The sequence below is a fragment of the Dermacentor variabilis genome, chromosome 3, assembly GCF_050947875.1.
Source record: "Dermacentor variabilis isolate Ectoservices chromosome 3, ASM5094787v1, whole genome shotgun sequence".
Lineage (NCBI taxonomy): Eukaryota > Metazoa > Arthropoda > Arachnida > Ixodida > Ixodidae > Dermacentor > Dermacentor variabilis.
Genome location: NC_134570.1, coordinates 32,279,051 through 32,297,954, shown reverse-complemented (window position 1 = coordinate 32,297,954; position 18,904 = coordinate 32,279,051). Strand labels below are relative to the sequence as shown.

Sequence of the window (18,904 nt, the reverse complement as noted above, 5' to 3'; positions counted from 1 at the left end):
TGCTGTTAGGCTTCCTCCATTCCTGAGAGCATGTTCAATTCTATCCATATTATACTTCCTTATGTCAGCTGTCTTACGCTTGTTGATTAACTTGGAAAGTTCTGCCAGTTCTATTCTAGCTGTAGGGTTAGAGGCTTTGACATATTGGCGTTTCTTGATCAGATCTTTCGTCTCCTGCGATAGCTTACTGGCATCCTGTCTAACGGAGTTACCACCGACTTCTATTGCACACTCCTTAATGATGCCCATAAGATTGTCGTTCATATCTTCAACACTAAGGTTCTCTTCCTGAATTAAAATCGAATACCTGTCCTGTAGCTTGATCCGGAATTCCTCTATTTTCCCTCTTACCGCTAACTAATTGATCGGCTTCTTATGTACGAGTTTCTTCCGTTCCCTCCTCAAGTCTAGCCTAATTCGAGTTCTTACCATCCTATGGTCACTGCAGCGCACTTTGCCGAGCACGTCCACATATTGTATGATACTAGGGTTAGCGCAGAGTATAAAGACTATATCATTTCTAGACCCGCCATTCGGGCTCCCCCACGTCCACTTTCGGCTATCCCGCTTGCGAAAGAAGGTATTCATTATCCGCATATTATTCTGTTCTGCAAACTCTACCAATAACTCTCCCCTGCTATTCCTAGAGCCTATGCCATATTCCCCCACTGACTTGTCTCCAGCCTGCTTCTTGCCTACCCTGGCATTGAAGTCGCCCATCAGTATAGTGTATTTTGTTTTGACTTTACCCATTGCCAATTCCACGTCTTCATAGAAGCTTCCTGCTCATCATGTCTGGATGTAGGGGCGTAGAGCTGTACGACCTTAAATTTGTACCTCTTATTACGTTTCACAAGACCTGCCACCCTCTCGTTAATGCTATAGAATTCCTCTATGTTACGAGCTATATTCTTGTTAATCAGGAATCCGACTCCTAGTTCTCGTCTCTCTGCTAAGCCACAGTAGCACAGGACGTGCCCACTTTTTAGCACTGTATATGCTTCTTTTGTCCTCCTAACTTCACTGAGCCCTATTATATCCCATTTACTGTCCTCTAATTCCTCCACTAGCACTGTTAGACTCACCTCACTAGATAACGTTCTAGCGTTAAACGTTGCCAGGTTCAGATTCCAATGGCGGCCTGTCCGGATCCAGGGATTCTTAGCACCCTCTGCTGCGTCACAGGTCTGACCGCCGCCGTGATCAGTTGCTTCGCAGCTGCTGGGCCCGGGACTGAGGGCCGGGGTTTGTTGTATTCATATAGGAGGTTAGTATAGTATACATATAGTATTTATAGATATAGGCATACTATACGTGTTTATAAAACGTCTACAAGATGACTTGCAGGTTGCCATGCATCCATGTCGGTGAATTAGCCGGACTTCACACCTGTTACAAAATTCACTTTAGACGCCCGACAAAGTTAGCACAAGACAGGCACGATATGAGCACAAGACGTTTTGTAAATCATGTGGGAACGTCTGGGAAACTTCTCTTGTACGGCATAATGGGATCGCCAAAAGTGTCTTGCTCATCTTGTCGAGCTATCTTGCGCATGTAGATAAAGCGATGTAGGTGTGTTAAATTGGTGTAACCCAGTGAAATGCGCAGAAGGGACGAACATCTCCTGGGCATGTATTCTGCAGCCTTACGTTTCTCTCTCCTCTCCTGTGGCGCCGCGCGCGGTATCTGCTAAGCCGGCCAGCCAGCTATAGGCTAAATGCATTGGCCGGTGCCAGCGCGTTCTCGCCGTCTCCAAGGCGTAAGAACTGGCACGCAGTGCGGCCGCAAGAGTGTCTACGCGCGCGCTGTCTGGGACGTGCCTCAAACGGGAGCCGACTTATCTCGAACCACTCGAATGTGAGCACGCGTAAATGTAGCGGTCGGATCGAGGGGGACTCAACTCTCCAGTCGAATCCCCGGAGGCCTTCCCCAAGGCGCGCGCTTGTTTATTCGGCTGCTGGAAAAGATCGTGCCGTAATCTGGCGCACCGAACTTTTGCGACAAGAGTCGAGTGCTTCCTTCGGAACTCTTAAAAGTCACTCATAATTTTTCTTCCAGGACTCTCGAGCTACGTTCACCGTCGGGCGGCGAAGGAGATCACGGGGGTGGCGCGCATTGCTTGGGACGAGAACGCGCATTTACGGACAGTCGCTTGTGCATGTGAAAGCGATATATGCGGTACAAAAATGTCATTACTTTCGTGGCGTCAGTTGCAAGTTGGAAGATTTGATTGACGAATGTGTCTGATCGAGTGCCAATACTCTATACCGACCGTGAGCACGTTCGCAAGGCGCGCACACGAAGTACAGTTTTTTCGGCAGCGCGATTCGAACGGGTGACCTTGCTGTCAGCGTGTTGTATACGCGCTCCCACCCGGTTACGCTAACCATTGAGTGCTGGAGGCTGTATTTTGCACTAAATGGCATTTAACACGGCAACATGGAAGAGAGATTGGCTGATAGACAATGCGCGCACTCGAGGCGCTTGGGCTTCATAAGCGTGAGCGAGTAATTTGCATGGAAGATGTAGTATTTGTAGTAAATTGAAACTGCTTGTGAGAAATAATTATATGCAGGCATTTTGCCATCAGAAAATGACTGAGTAATGATGCGTGTTCTCTATATAATGTGCGAAATCGCTCTCTGCTTGTGTGTATGCGTGTGTTCTTTTTTTTAGTTTGTTCTTTAATTTGTTCTGCTCAACTGTTGAAAAATCCCTCAAAGTGGTTATGTGCCCCATTACCATTAAGGTACGTACTACTACTACTACTACTACTACTACTACTACTACTACTACTACTACTACTACCACCACCACTACTACTACTACTACTACTGCTGCTGCTGCTGCTGCTACTACTACTACTACTATTACTGCTACTACTACTACCGCTACTGCTGCTGCTGCTGCAATTATTACTGCAACTGCTACTACTTACTATTACTAACTACTATTACTACTACTACTTACTGCTACTGCTACTACTACTACTTACTGTTACAAGCAACAACAATAACGCAGCTATTACTACTACTACTGCTAATGCTCTGAAACTAGTACTGCTATTGGATCTCCACCAAGTTCTCGGCTGTTGGTGGGCCATGAACAGAGCTAAGGGAACATAAAGGACGTAAAGGTGGAGGAAAAGCCGGGAACAGAGTGTGCGATGGCAGACTTGCGCTGTCAACAGCGTCCGGGCACGCGTGAGCGATACGCTAAGCGTCCGGCTGCCGAAGTCGCGCTTATCGGCTTGGGAAGGCGCGCCGGTATCGCTAAACCATTCTTTTTTTTTTTTTTTTTTTTGACTGTGGCACCATGGAGTCCGCAAGCCGTCCGTCACCTTTTGTGAGTAGCTGTTTCAGACGGGCGCCCTTGGTAAAGCGACTGACTGTCACTGTATATATACCCGAGTTCTAGGTAATACTGCTAATATCGTACAACCTAATAACCTCGATTAGTTTACATCTCGAGTGTCCACTAATCTACTCGATCGTGAAAAGTTGATGCGGTTGCATAATGCACGGGGCGCGTGCGATCCGCGGTGCAGTTCGAATGTTCGCCTGCTCTCGGGTGAGGGACAATTAAACAGACGTTGAAGATTAGATAACTTGGCGCGGCCTTATCGTCATTCCCGCTCCTGTCGCTAGTCGATAGAGAAGTGGGCGCGACTCTCGAGCGTGCTTGGCGTGTTTGTGTGCGCGCCGCCAAGCGACAACTGCTGGTCGGGCGTCGTAACAGCTCGTAGTGCATAATGTGACACCGTTCCTTTTCTTTGACGCCTGTGTATACGGTCAAGTCCACATGTCGAACCATGGGTCATGCAGGTTTCCGGACGACATGCTGTTCGGTACGTAATCGGCGTCGCGCACTGCGTCGAATGTTGTATAGCTTTCCAGCTGAGGCGGCTGTTTGCTCGCGTGTCGTATCGTATATCGTTGCGTGCGATGTAGGATGGTCGCGTCCCGATGACGCCCGTGCGGTCAAGCTTGTCAAAGCGGTCAGGTAAGACTCATTTGTCGTGTTTTTTTTTTTCACCTTTCGTTTATTGGCTTCTCTTACGATCGCGCCTATATTGATCACTTTGTCTGCATGGTCACCGATGAAGTTCTGTATTGAGTATGTCTCGAAGTAAAACAGGTTCATACTTCGTACTAAATTCCTTTTTTTTCTTTTTCTTTTTCTTTTTGAAGCCCACGTAAATTGTCCATCACGAGCCGTTTAAACCAGTTCGAGGAAGCCGGAGCCTTGTTCCTTGCAGATTGTGGACATGCTGTCCACGATGATCGGAAATGCGTATACGTTTACAAAACCTTGTGTTGAAGGTCTCTCGACGATGATTTATATATCGGCATTACGGTGTTTGTTCACTTTCGCATACAATGACTTCAGTGGCAGATGTCTATTTCGACTGTCCTTTTCTTAGGCTGGCTTCGTGCGATTTCAATTTCCTCGTGATATGTGTATACGTTATAGGTATACTATGTATTTGTATGCGACTGAAACGCATTGGCATCCCGTCTTGTAGCTGATGTATCAAGAAGAAGCTGCCATGCCCTATAACGCCTCTCGTTTTACTACGTAATTGGTTTCTAGACGTCTGCTATTTGGCTTCGCGTTCTGCGTGAAGTTCTTCTCGCTGTTTATTGACCTTACCGACAACGGAAAATACTACAATGAACATTTTTGAGGTATGACTATGCGGTTAAAACATTGACTCGTGGTAATTTTACAGCAATAATTCTGGTTCACGAACTGCAGAATCACTCGCGATAATTTAAATGCGCGCATTGCCATCAGCTGCTTACATACGCAGCTCCAGTGTATTGTCCTAAGTTTGTCGCACACTCTCTGCTTTCTCTCTCTCTCTTTATTGTCGACCAGAATCCCTGTCGCATGCCATAAGAGAGGCTGCTCTTGTTTTGCAAAACTAAACGTAACCGACTATGTAGCAGTTTGCTCTTACATGCATGGCCTCTGTCTCCAAGATCTTGTGCTATGTCACTGGTAATTTTGCGTAATTTCGTTGCTTTCGTAACTATGTCATCGCATGACTCGCATAAATTCCGTCTTCTTTATATATATATATATATATATATATATATATATATATATATATTTCTTACTTCATACGCATTCACCTGAACAAATGTGCATCCTATTAATCACGAAACCGAAACTATCAATTTAGGTGCCCTTGATGCTTGCCTAAAGGGGGAAATATGTTCTGTAGAAAACAAGTGATGCGATTTAATCCGGGCGCGGTTGGGGATACGACTCGAGAACAAGCGAAAGTAGATGGTGTTTCAGTTGACGTTAAGAAGAAGGAATGGAGTTGATCAGCACATCTATTGCTTGGAACAGTAGCCTGCCATATCTTATGGTACGTTCGGCTGGTCGAGATCGCTCGGAACACATTCAGCTGGTTCTTTCAGAGCGTTCACAGAACGCTTGGAGGCGCTCTCACCTTCGACCCGGGAGTGCGAGCAAGATCTGGCGGAGTTTCGGTCACGTGACTCCCGCAGCTTCCGTTGTTGGCACGGCGTCTGCCGCGGCTGTGCGTCGGCGCCTGCGCACAATGCATGTTTAGGACAGACGACGCGCAGGCGTGTTCCAGTTTTCGGCCTCGGATTGCTCTGGCGAGCGTTTGCACGTTCGGCTCAGTCCCACCGGTTACACTTTCCCCGGCTCCAGTCAAGAGCAGGCTTCGCATTGGTGCTATCCGAGTCACAGCGAGGTAGGGAGCAGCCGAATGTACTATAGCGTGAACAAAATGGTTGTGCAGAAAGGGAAGATAAACGCAGTCGAGAACGGCAGAGGAGTGGGTGGTGTTGTCACATCGGGAAATTCGCAGGCTTGGGACATAGTCGGCAGACGGAAGGCAGAGGCACTTGGAGGTGGCAGGGAGATGCGTCCTTGCTGCAGTGGACATAGATGTGGTGATGGCGTGAAGATCCCATCTGCTTGTGCGACCTACGTTGCATTGGTGTGGACACCATTACAAGTTTAGAGGGTCTCTGAATCCCCGTCGTTTTGCTTCAAGTTATGACACTTTCTTTGGCTGGCGAACACGAAATGCGCGGAATAGAAGCAATGTTGGTCAGTGTTCCGTGAGAGACTCCATTTAACGTCACAGACGTCACCGCTTTATTCCCTGGGTAAAGGCTAACCCCTGGTGACCTCGCACGCTATGGCAACCGTGTATACAGTCCTCGTGAGCAAGTATACAGGGTGAATATTTTTAAGTTTTATGGAATTTTTAAAAATAGCCTGTTGCAGGATTCTAGTTCGCGAGCTGGACTTTTCAGAGAGGCGGACATTACTTGCACGAGAAATTAGAACACATATTCAACTAATTAACAAAACCACTAATTAACTTTTGAATTACTTACTTTACGGCATATATTGCAATTTACTCATTGAAGCCAGTGAGTTTGCAAGGTGTATCGACTTGGAATGAATTTCCAGAATGACACCAGTTTCGAGATATGCGCCATCAAACTTCGCGTAAACATACGTTGTGGTTCCGCTTACTTTTTTAACAAAACGCTATTTTATGTACTGAAGTGCGAAAGTAACTTGAGCGCCCATGTATTTCGTTCCACACTTTGAGGAATAATATCTCAAAACTTGTGTCATCCTGGAAATTCATTTCAAGTGGATGCATCGTCTTGCAAGCTCACCCGCTACAATTCGTAAATTACAATACGTGCCGTAAAGTAATTAAGAAGTTCACTAGTGTTTTCTATGTTAATTGGTTTAATATGTGTTTCGATTTCTGCAGCTCAAGGACATGAATTATGCTTTTTGCCACAGGCGATTTCTTTAAAATAAATATCCATAGAGCTTCAAAAATGATCATCCTGTATAGTTTGGGTATTGTTTCCGTACCCGTCAATTAACACCGGCACCTGGAACCCTCGTGTGCGCAGTGGAGGACGCCGTGGCCTCGTTGTCCGTTCCCTGGAAATGGGACATCCTGCACCGGTGGAAGCACGGCGAGAGGCTGCGCAACAGGAGGCACCCCGCGACCGCGGCTCTCCTGCAGGACAAGCCCGCGGGCGAGGAACACTCGTGAGTGGCCCTTCCTCACACCGCCGCTCCGCTGATCTGCAGAGCGGAATCTTTTATACTCTCGAGCCTCCGTTTAGGGCTAGCGAACTTAACCCCGACCCGAGGCGCCGTCTGTCGGCACGGCCTGCGCAGGGACTGCGGGTCATGTGACGGAAACGATAACGGGCTGAGCGGTAACCTCGTCGCTCATTCGCGAGATCCCGCAGCCCTTGCGCAAAATAGCTGCGCCACCTATATAGGCGCTCGAGAGTCTGGTCTACAGAATGCACTGAACGTACTAACCCCCATATTCACAAACACTCTGCCGACACGAAACTTTTCCTCGAATCTGCTTCTGCGTATGTATACTGTGCCTCGATGTGGTGTTCTGTCAAGGGTTGGTGACGCAAGTCGCAGCAGATGTGACCCGACACGGCCGGCGCCTATGGCGTTGCAGTGACGAAACGACAGGGTTATCACAAACATGAAACGGTTAGTGCGGAAGAGATGTGAAAGCGAGGTGAACGACACAGGAGCCGAACAATCCTCTTGCGTTTCCAGTTTCCTCGAATGAATGCCACTTGATACAGTTCAGTGTCGTGTCGTCCACCTCGCTTATTGTTGCTGTCTAGTTCTGCATTTTGCGCTGTTTGTGTCAGTCAAATACAAGCCGGATAAGCCAACGCTTGTACGTTGCAGATAAGCACTTGAATAGCCCAAATTTTAGTTATTTTTTGTTTCCTTGTCTCTTTAAATAGACCATATTAGACGGTGTTTCATCCTACATTTTCAGCCAGATAAAGAAACTTGAGTATGTTTACGACCTCGACATGGCAACAAGGTGGCACGCATCCTATCAAAGGTTGTTGCCACCCTTGTATCTGCTTGTATCGAGACACCCCGTACTACATCATACCACTGAGTAGTGTTCTTGTATATCGTTCCTCACGGGAAGCACATACAGTAATTTTATAAAGAAGAGCAACCACCGACTATATAGGACAGTACCACAACTCGACTGAACTAGTCACTGCGTCAGTGCTTCTCGTCGACGCTGAGAGTATCCTAGCAGGAAAGTTCAGCTCCGAAATGCTTAAGAGCGTTGCAAAAGGCGTTCGGCACCACGCTGTTCAATTTGCAGGCGACGCTGCCCTGCTGTCCAGCAAAAGAGTGCGTCTCCTTACCATAAGATTAGGTGTTGTGTTGGACTTTTCCATAGAAATTCTATAGACATTGATCACCGAGCTGTTGGGTACAGAGTTCATCAACTGGCCATGGACGAAGTCTGTACAGAATAAAGCTGGCAAACTTTTCATGCAGCGATGCATGCTGATCTGCGGACCACTGAATAGAAATCTGTAATGGAGTGTCTTTGGCATTTATTCATGTTATTTATTTATTTGCACACCTGACAACGTCCGTGGTTGGAGTATTGCGCGAGGCAGAATACAAAATAGTTATAGAAGGAAGAAGAGCGCAAGCTAATATACTGTACTTAACGCAACAAAAAACAGGAAAACTAACGAACTAGGCTCTCGCAAACAGAAGTTAAGCGGAACGAAAAGGAATGAAAAAGGGCACAAAGTTACACAATACCTAATAAAACAGCCAACGAACAAATGAAGATACAGGAACGAAAGAACAAAATAGTGGTTATTGAATAATAGATAGTCTATAAACAACCTATAGATGATTGGTAGAATGCCTATAGACAATTAATTTGACGTTTTACGAATATCCTAATTAGACGCTTTGCTTCTGCGTTCAGCTACTTCGACTCTTAAGATCAAGTAGCCTCTTGATGATGACGATGAATATGTTTTATTCAATAAAAATGAGTGCTCCCCTCCCCACCCCCTTCCCATATCTTTTTCATATAGTTATTGGGCCCTATAACGTAAAACATTTCCAATATGTTTTTACTCCAATCTCCTGACGTCAAATTTGCGTAATCGCCGACGCAAGCATCGGGCGGTCACGCACAAGGTTGTCTCAACAGACCAATCAAACGCTCTCCTCATTTATAGGAGGTCACTTTTGTTTGCTTGAAAAACGAATAACATTGCCTACGCTGAGCGGCTCGTCTTATTTAATTGGATCACAAGAGGCGAGGAGCACGCTCAAGTGGAGAGGGATTCGATGGGACCGAGCCACTGCACTGAAAATCGATAACCGGATGAAGAGGGTGGTGCCGGCGTCTGTGATTGGTCCACTTTCCCTTTCTTAGCTTACGGTGGCTCATAGACAATCGCGGTTGCATGCAACGGAAGCTTAAAAATGACGCTAAAACGAAACCTCAGCAAAGAAGACTTGGCAGAACGAGGTCGTAAACGTACCGAAAGTGCTAGAAAACGCCACACAAAAAGTTTTATTACACGCAAATAAACCCATGCTCTCCGGCAATGGCGAGTAGCCAGTGCCTGAGCGATCGGCGGCAGCCATCTTTTATTCGTTTCGGGACGGAACAGCCTGCGGCTATTCAGAAGAAAATCTAGTTTTGTTTAGCATATTAATGCATCTTTAACGTGTGCACGTCACTTTGACGCGGTGAGTCTTTGCGGTTTGGTGACGTCGCGTGACAGGCAGGTGAAGTGGGTGCAGCCCGAAAACTTTTTACCAATAGCCGAGGGCTAATGGCGAAAAGGCGTCGAATCAGAAACAACTATTTTTTCTTTTGTTCCGTCAAATCATGCTTAATTAATGTGTTCACGTCATAACAGATGGGGAGCTATCGCGGTTTTCGTGACATCGCGTGACAGAGAGGTGAAGTGGCGGTGGTCCAAAAACGTTTTTCACCAATCACGGAGGGCTGATAGCACAATTGGAATAGAAAAGTTTGGAATAGTTTTACGTTATAGCACCCACTGTCACGAACGGCAGTAAGAGGGAAAAAATTATAGGGTTTTACGTGCCAAAACCACTTTCTGATTATGAGGCACGCCGTAATGGAGGACTCCGGAAATTTCGACCACCTGGGGTTCTTTAACATGCACCTAAATCTAAGTACACGGGTGTTTTCGCATTTCGCTCATATCGAAATGCGGCCGCCGTGGCCGGGATTCAATCCCGCGACCTCATGCTCAGCAGCCTAACGCCATAGCCACTGAGCAACCACGGCGGGTTGCAGTAAGAGGGAAGGGGAACCTTGAAGCTGTGTATGGTATGAAGAACTTTATGTAGGTCCTGAGGGATCAGTCTGGGACTGTTAGCGGTGTGTTAGATTACGTTTCCGAAAGGTTCTTCAGGGCAACGTCCACGGCATGGTGGAGGTCCTTGGATTCTCTTCGTGTATACTGTGGTTCCATACTCTGCTTTGTCTGCTTCTCCGTCCCCCAAGTTGCCAGGGGTCTCAAGCTCTTGCATTGTTTTTTTTTTCTCTCTCTCAGTCTCGACGATCGCATGCTGCTCGTGTACGACCGAGACCTGTGCACCAAAGAAGAAGACGACCCGAGTGACGCCATCGTCTTCTTTCACCCGGCCGATGTAAGTCATGATTTTGCGTGTGAAGTCCGCTGTTAACCGACTTTCACGTTCTTGCCTTTAACCAATCAAAAGGATGATGCGATACTAAAGGCTGAGATTTAAAAAAAAAATACTTGACGAGGGCCCCTGCTCTTGTAACATATACAGCACTATAGATCACCCTGACTGCACGTGGCATGCAGTTGGTGAATGTACAGTCGAGTGCAAAATTCCAGAGACCACGACATATAATAATAATAATAATAATAATAATAATAATAATAATAATAATAATAATAATAATAATAATAATAATAATAATAATAATAATAATAATAATTTCTTCTAGCACAGCCGTGCAACGTGAAATTCTATAAAAGCATAGCGCTGGTCAAGCAGGCGCACGTGGGCAGTACACCTGATTCAGGCCTTTATGCCTAGGCTGAGAAGAAAAGAAGAAATTCAGTGGCAACTCTGGTCCCTAAATTTTGCGCTCGACTGTACATGGAAATAAGACCCCCTTCTTTTGTGTGGCCCCCGAAATTGCAGCGGTCGCACGCCTGTGCGTGCTAATGGTGATAATTTTTCCTTCGCTGCCCGCGGCCATTCGTGGCGCAGCACTGAAGCGTAGGGCTGCTGTGCCTGAGGAACCCGTGTGACGCGGGTTCGAATCCACCGAGCAGTGGGGAAATTTTGAATGGTTTTTTTCAAATGTTCTTGACGACAAGGTAATTAAGCAGCACTGCATGCCTAGCGATGAGGAAGCGGATGTCCAGTTCATACCCTATATTTACATCAACCCCTGTGCGTCCGCCTGACGGAGTAGTACACGAATTTGCTTAAGCTTTACCCTTATAACGTCAACGGGACCTTAATCGTAACAAGTTCAAAAGAAGCCACACGAGCATGGTGCACCGGATTCGCCTTGGTGTCGCATTCACCAACCGTTATAGACATACGATAGGTGCCAGTGATACTAGCCCAAACTGTGAATACTGTGAGGTGCCAGAAACACTTGAACATATATTTTGCGTGTGTCCCGCGTACGCGCAAGAACGACAGCTACTTGCCTCTTCCATTGCAGCGATCCATAAGAGACCGCTATCAGACGAGTTTCTTTTAGGTCCTTGGCCTAATGCAAACAGCGCAGCCCTGGTAACAAGTGCCGCTATAGCTTTTCTCCAAGCCACTGGGCTGTACGCACGGCTTTAGAGATGCCACAACTCTGTGAATTTGCATATACGCATTTCTTCCTTATACCATCATCATTCATCAGCCCTTTCCCTCCCCGTCCCTTTTCCAGAGTGTAGAGTAGCAGGCCAGAGCAAGTTATAGCTCAGACCGAGCTCTCTGCCTTTCTGTAAATAAATTTCTCTCTCTCTCTTAAAGGACTGATCATTTTCGACAAAATATTACGTTTTAATTTCAGCAATTCTCTGTAATTACGCACATGTGCAGAGGCTTGTAGCCTTACTGTGTTTAGAAAACAATGATTGCTTCAAAATTTTAGAAAGATCAAGCGAGACAAATATCGTAACGCCTGAAGCCAAAAAAGAAAAACGATCAGTAGACAAATCCATGTTGCGCCAATCATTCCCAGTACCATCGCAACGCCAGATGTCCCTGAAGTAATATTTGCCACAAACTCGATTGCGTTGACGCAACACTGAGGTGGACACCACCAGCTCCCTACTGCTCTGATATCCTGGTCGCAATCTTTTGCGGCGCGTGCGTAGATGGCGCTGGAGCAGAAGTGCGACCTGTGCTGCCAGCTGGTGGGCGTGGTGCACTTCTTCAACTCGTGCTTCGACACGCCCCGGGCCGTTGAGTTGAGGAGCAGCAGGGTCGCCGTGCGAGTGCTCGACAACTACATCGTCGTGAGTGCACCGTTTTTGGGGTGCTTGTTTTTTTGTTGTTGTTGTTATTGTTGCTTGTATGTTGTTGATGCTCATAGTTTTATCGTTCTTATCACTGTTGCTATCGGCGGTCGTGTGTCCTGCGTGTGTGTGTGCGTGCGCGTGTGTGTGCGTGCGTGAGAGATAGAGAGAGAGAGAGGAGGGAGGGAGGTCAACCGGACGGCCGTCCGGTTTGCTACCCTACGCTGAGGGTGTAGAAAAGGAGTAATACAACGAGGAAAGGAGGCACAAAGAAGGATCACTGCGCGCACACGGCACATCCAGTGACTATTTAATTTATATGTGCCGGGTGATGTGAGCTTTTATAAATAGTACTAGTATCAGCATTCAAGCACTGATACCAGCGCGAGTTTGGAATGGTGGTCCAGAGAATGACGCTTTGTTGAAAGATGTCCGGCGTTAGGCGCCATATCGGTAACTTCAGAATCAAAGTGTGCATGTTAGCATTACAACAATATGGCAGCGTAATAACAACGTACAGACAAAGGTCCTCGTAAGTCAAAGATTTATTTTACATAAGATTTGATTTTAACGAGGCGTAGCTCCTAAGAGTGGTCAACTGCGCATGTTATTGTGCGCGCAAATGCGTACGCTTGCAGACTCAGCAACGTTCGCGAATTTTCTTTTACTTTGTGTTAATTTATCATATTTTTCGTCCTAGACCAAACACGTTACGTCGTCTCGATTATTTAAGACCTCTAAATTGTTTCTGTGTTGGCACGCGTTTGATGCGACAGAACATACTATTTCACACATCCGGCAACTTCCACTGTTGTCGTGCCACTCTCTAACTTTCACTTATTCCCCGAACATTTGGGCTCTGTATTACCGCTGAGATGTAGAAAGAATAGTTCATTGTTGCATTGATTGGTTGATTGATCTATCGGGTAGGTTTAATGGCACACGGCAACACAACGGACTATGACATTTACGTCGCAAATTGTAAGGCCTCGGAATAATTTTGACCACCTGCTGTTCTTAACATGCGCCTAAAGTTCATTACGCGTATTATTATTATTATTATTATTATTATTATTATTATTATTATTATTATTATCATCATCATCATCATTATTATTATTATTATTATTATTATTATTATTATTATTATTATTATTATTATTATTATTATTATTATTATTATTATTATTATTATTATTATTATTATTATGTCCGCATCATAATGTGGCTGTCGCAACTTAGAACCTAGTCTCTAAGCTCGTGCTGCGGAGTTTAATGTCGTATCCATCGAGTCACCCCTGCTGGAGTGAACGTATAGCGTAGGCACGGAGAAGGGTAACGGGTCTCGCAGCTGTCTCGGATTAAGTCTTAAATTGCTGCTTTTCTTTTTTCCCGCCAGATCCAGCGGAGGTCCACGTGCGTTACTTAAAATCGCGCTCACCCACGGAAGTGGCTCAGTGGGCTGCTTAGTGTGAGGTCATGGGTTCGATTCCCAGTCGTCGTGATGGCCGCCATTCCAGTGGGGACGAAATGCAGAAACAGCTCGTGGACCATTCACCAGGCCTGAACGCAAATTGTGGCCGCAGTGTGTTGGAAGTTGCGGGGCGCCTTCTAGGGAGCCTTTCTTTCTTTTACCGCAATAATGTGTTCAATTGGTTCTTGGTCAACCAATAATATTTCAATATTGTTCAATTTTGAACCCTCTTTCGCGCCGTGCAGCATTTAGATACTTTGCAGGCACGATCGCCACCTCGTGACATACTTAAGAACCGCAGGTGCGCGAAATTATTCTGGACTCCCCCACTAAGGCGTCCGTCCATCATAGTCCTCGATTTTCTTTGGGAAGTTGAATCACGTAATGTTGTTCGATTTTAAATCGCACTTCTCGATCGCAGGTCCTTGGCGCGCCCAAAAGTTTCGCGAACTACGTCCTCCAGCAGCAGTTGGACTTGTTTGCCAGACTGCTCCGGTTTTACCACAAGGGACTGGCAGACATGAAGAAGGTGTGTTTCAGCAGTAACTTCCTTGTTTTATCGTGGGAAACAAATGCAACACTAAACTAAACAAGTTGCCTGCAAGCCCACAACTTTGACGCTGCCGATGGCTGAAAAGGCGACTTCACGACATAACACACTCTACTGGGGCCGATGTTCTTCTCGTTTTATTCTTTTTTTTTTAGGAGGTCGAGAGTAATGTAGTACGGATAAAAAATAAACTGCACAATGCTTCCAACTTTCATTCTCGACGTAACGCGTTTCCCAGGTGGCGTGATTTGTTCTCATCGTCGTTCTCTTGGATTGGCACAGTTAGTTTCATTGCAGCAAACAGCTAAATGCGAGAAAGGGAAAACAAGAATAAAAAGAAAACGAAAAAAATAATCGTTCAAAATTTTCCTGTGTCACAAAAGACCAAGTTACGAGAAAACACATTTAAATACGTGGTGTCACACTGATGCACCGGCGCTGAAGTGTCGGTGGATTAATTCCAGAAGGAAAAGTTCGACGTCCGTTTTCTTTTCTATAGTAACAAACCTTTTCTCATCAAATGAATGGAATGAGAGTTTTGATATAACACTTAACCGTTCTAAGCTAACTCAGTGATACCTTTTAAGTAAGACCCCAAATGGGTCCGTACTGGCTGACGCCATTAAAGCGTCGCCCGGATTTCGTGAACTGCAGGTCTGTTCCAGTGGCGAGCCGTTCGCTGAACGAGTGCGGGAGTTCTGCAATTGCTGCCTGCCCGTGTGCTGCGGTGCGAGGGACCAGCTGTCCAACCTCTTCCGCGCCGTGCCGACGCTGCAGTTACCGGAGGTGTGTAAGCGTCCGTTTTATCTGGAAGGACTGTCTTTTATTTTGTCGTCAAACAGTGCCAGCGTGCTTCCCACAATAACTCGAGTTGTCCTTCGCGAAACATAGACACTGCAGGTGGGAGTCTCTGCATGGTTGAACATTTTGAAGGGTCGGCGCAAGACGACGAAGACAGAAGGCACTGGACACACTGGACAGTGAACCCGCCTTCTGTCTTCATCGTCTTGCGCCGCCCCTTCAAGATGTTCAACCAATACCAACTCGCCCAAATGTCGATCCTTCTCTACACAGCTTCTTTTTTTTCGTATCGCGGCTGTATTGACATCGCGGGACAGCATTAATAAGTATTTAGCTAAGGTATGCTGCGTCTCGCCAATGGAACGTGGAGCAGCGAAAATAAACACGGGAAAGTTACGCAGAAACCGTCGACGATGGTAGCCAGTCAGCCCCGAGTTAACCTGAAGAAAGAATGAGCGAACGAGCCCTTGCGGCCTTAATAGTAGCCCGAGAGAGCGCGCCCTTTCCCTCGGCGCCATCCCTCACCTTCCCTGAGTTCCTTCGGGGCAGCCGTGGACAGCAGACGCATCCACTTCTTGCTCTCCCTGGTGTGTCGGTGTCAACGCCGTTAGTGTTCGACGGAACGCTCGCCTGCGTCCGAGAAACCGCCAGGGATTCTCTTTCGTCGCATCGCGCCCAATGGGCTTGCCACTTATTTTTCATTAGGCACCTATTTGCTAGACACTTATTTTGACAACATGGATAGAAGATGACCATGTTATCAAAATGAGCGTGTACTGTATTGCTGGAAAGTAGAAGCCAACTAACCGAGCTGAGAACCGTCCCTCTCATTGTTCTCACTCATTTCAGGGAGTAGTGTCAATAACTTGCTATGCTACGTTCGTTGTCCTCGAGGCACTCTAGTTGCTCGTTATTGTGTGTGCATGTGTATAATGCATGAATGCTTCACCTCATACGTCACATTCGTCATCTGGGGTAGCAAGCTGCGCGTTTGGCCGGGCAAGCATATCCAGCATCCATTTAAGAATGTTTCTCTCCCTCTCTCTCGTTGTTCTCATGCTTCCGAACGCTCGTACATCCTCCTATCGCTTCTTTTTCTTCGTCGTATGCGCGGATTTCATACGTTAATGTTTCACGGTTTCGTGCTAAACACGTGCTGTGCTTCTACTTCTACAGGCAGCGTCTAACGTCTTCACGAAGGGTTACGCACATCTTGAGGAACTGCAAAAGATGCCCGGTGTCCTCGCCAGCTGCGTTATTTTTGACGAAAGGTGAGTTTAAGGTCACTTCCGACACAATGTAAAAGAAAGATTGATGCGTTGTTTCGGTGTTCAACGAAGATAAACTGCCTCCGCGTAAAGCGACTCGGTAAAGCGGGCTTCCCCGCAAGAATACTCTTATTGGGGAGGAGCCAGCTGTGAAGAAGGCCATCTTGGGGAACTACGTACCAGACTTCTAGAAGCTGCTTCTCCTTCTTCGAGGATTTTCAATAAATATCTTTGTGTTACCGAATACTACACCATAAAAAGCAACAGAAGGGAGTACTAAACATTGAATTCCGAAAAGTACACTACTTAATAGCGGAAAATAATATTTATTTATTTATTTATTTATTTATTTATTTATTTATTTATTTATTTATTTATTTATTTATTGCTCACCACAATTTGCTGTGATAATCAAAACAAATCAAAGAAAAATGAGTGTCGAAAAATTTATTGGCCTGCAGCAAAAGCTCTTTTTTGAAGCCAGCATCTGGAACTGAGCGTGGCCTCCCAACAAATGTAGAGGTGTCTTATGAGTGAGATCTTTGAAAAATTGAGTGCGAAATATTAGGAAAAAGAATGTATTCAAGTTAAGATGACTACTGTTCGAAGTTCTTGCAAGATATACCAATTTATTCTCAGAGACATTTAAGGTAAAGTAAATCTAGCAGACTGATTAGGTTGCATACAGTCGGCCACAAAAGTTTACGGGGCACGGGTTCCACGGCAAATGTGAAATATTAAAAAAATTGTTTGATTATATTCTGGCGTTCTACGTCCCAAATCCACAATCTGATTTTGAGGCGCACCGTAGTTGGGGGCTCCGAATTACTTTGGCTACCTGGGGTTTCCTTAACGTGCATCGTCCCCATCAAAATGCGGTCACCGCGGCCGGGATTTGATCCCGCGACCTCATGCTTAGCAGCGCAACGCCATAGCCATTAAGCCACCATAGCGGGTAAACGTGAATTTCGACTGTGTTAAGGCGCAGACTGTGTGGGCGGATGAGATAAAGAAGTTTGCAGGCATGGCATGGCCACAATTAGTACATGACCGGGGTTGTTGGAGAAGTATGGGAGAGGCCTTTGCCCTGCAGTGGGCGTAACCAGGCTGATGATGATGATGATGAAGGCGCGGAGCTTCCATTTCTACAGCTGCCCTTTTCGCACCGTGAACTCGCGCCAACTGGATCGGCTTTCCGTCGTACTAAGACGCAGATGTCGTTTAAAATTTAGAACTGGGCACGCAGAAGCAACCGTGTAAAGCGGCGCCTCTGCTCTCCCAAAGAAGCTGCAGCTACGCGGCGCACCTTCGGGTGCCGAAATACGCAAGTAAATTGCTGTTTTGCTGCAGCTGTAAATGACAGAAGAAGACCGCACTACCATGACATCGCAGTCTGCGTGAATACCGCTCATGAAGCGTACGCATTTGGGCTGGTTGGTTTGTGATTACGAGCAGAAAACAGCGCTAAGCGACAGGACGAAGAGAACACTGTAAAAAAAAAGTTACACCCTTAAGGGTGTTTTCTTGTCACACTGGTAACGACCTTAACCTTAGGGCCTCACAAAAATTTATAGAGGCCGTCAACGGAGCTCTGACTAGAAGCGCCATGACAAAAGACGTAGTTCAAAACTATCTAATCATTCTGGCAGCCTTGGACGCACAGAAATATCCGACGAGAGAGTCTCATATCTCTCCCTGTGAAATTTTCTTGTCGGATATTTCTGTGTACCCAAGGTTGTAGGAACGATTACATAGTTTTCAAATACGTCTTTTGTCGTCGCGCGTCTAGTCAGAGCTCCGTTGACGGCCTCTATAAATTTCTGTGAGGCCCTAAAGGTAAGGGCGTTACCAGTGCGACAAGAAAACACCCTTAAGGGTGTAAATATTTTTACAATGAAGGACGCAGACCACAGCGCTGGCTAACCACCAAATGTTTTTATTTCTTCAATCAGCATATGTATACTGTACCACTCTCGCGAAGAACAGAAAAAAAAAAGAGGTACAGAAATTCAGCATGCGTAGCGGCAATAAATTGTAATCAATGAGACAGAAAAGCTATCGCTTTCGGAAGGAGTGAAATCAAGGGGAGCCTTACACCCGCGTCGCCCCTGTTATCGGTATGCAAGGCTTCAAAAATAAGACGTGCGTATTCGTCGTGGTATTTTGACAAGAAAGTCAGATCTTTAAATGACGGCTTGCAGCCGCATTCATGGCAACGCAGCGACGATTGACTATGTCTCTCTTGTTTTCGAACCGCGCCAGTAACTGCGTAGTCGTTGACGCGGTCATTGACCATTGGTGCGCCAGTGGCCGCATGCTCGAACACTCAAACAAGGTCCAGAAACAAGCTAGAGATGGCATATCGCCTCTGCATTGCAATGCAAGCTGCTGCAAGCCGTCTTTTAACGATTTGACTTTC

General features: G+C 46.2%; 1 protein-coding gene across 1 annotated transcript in view; it reads left to right on the top strand.

Moving 5' to 3' along the window:
• Window positions 1–18,904, top strand: part of HPS4 (Hermansky-Pudlak syndrome 4 protein) — a 45,687-nt gene that overhangs the window by 17,890 nt on the left and 8,893 nt on the right. Inside the window, exons 2-7 of the mRNA XM_075684681.1 lie at window positions 6,933–7,074; window positions 10,440–10,536; window positions 12,252–12,392; window positions 14,288–14,395; window positions 15,071–15,202; window positions 16,394–16,488. Coding sequence (XP_075540796.1) covers window positions 6,933–7,074; window positions 10,440–10,536; window positions 12,252–12,392; window positions 14,288–14,395; window positions 15,071–15,202; window positions 16,394–16,488 — 715 coding nt within the window. The remainder of the gene's footprint in view (window positions 1–6,932; window positions 7,075–10,439; window positions 10,537–12,251; window positions 12,393–14,287; window positions 14,396–15,070; window positions 15,203–16,393; window positions 16,489–18,904) is intronic.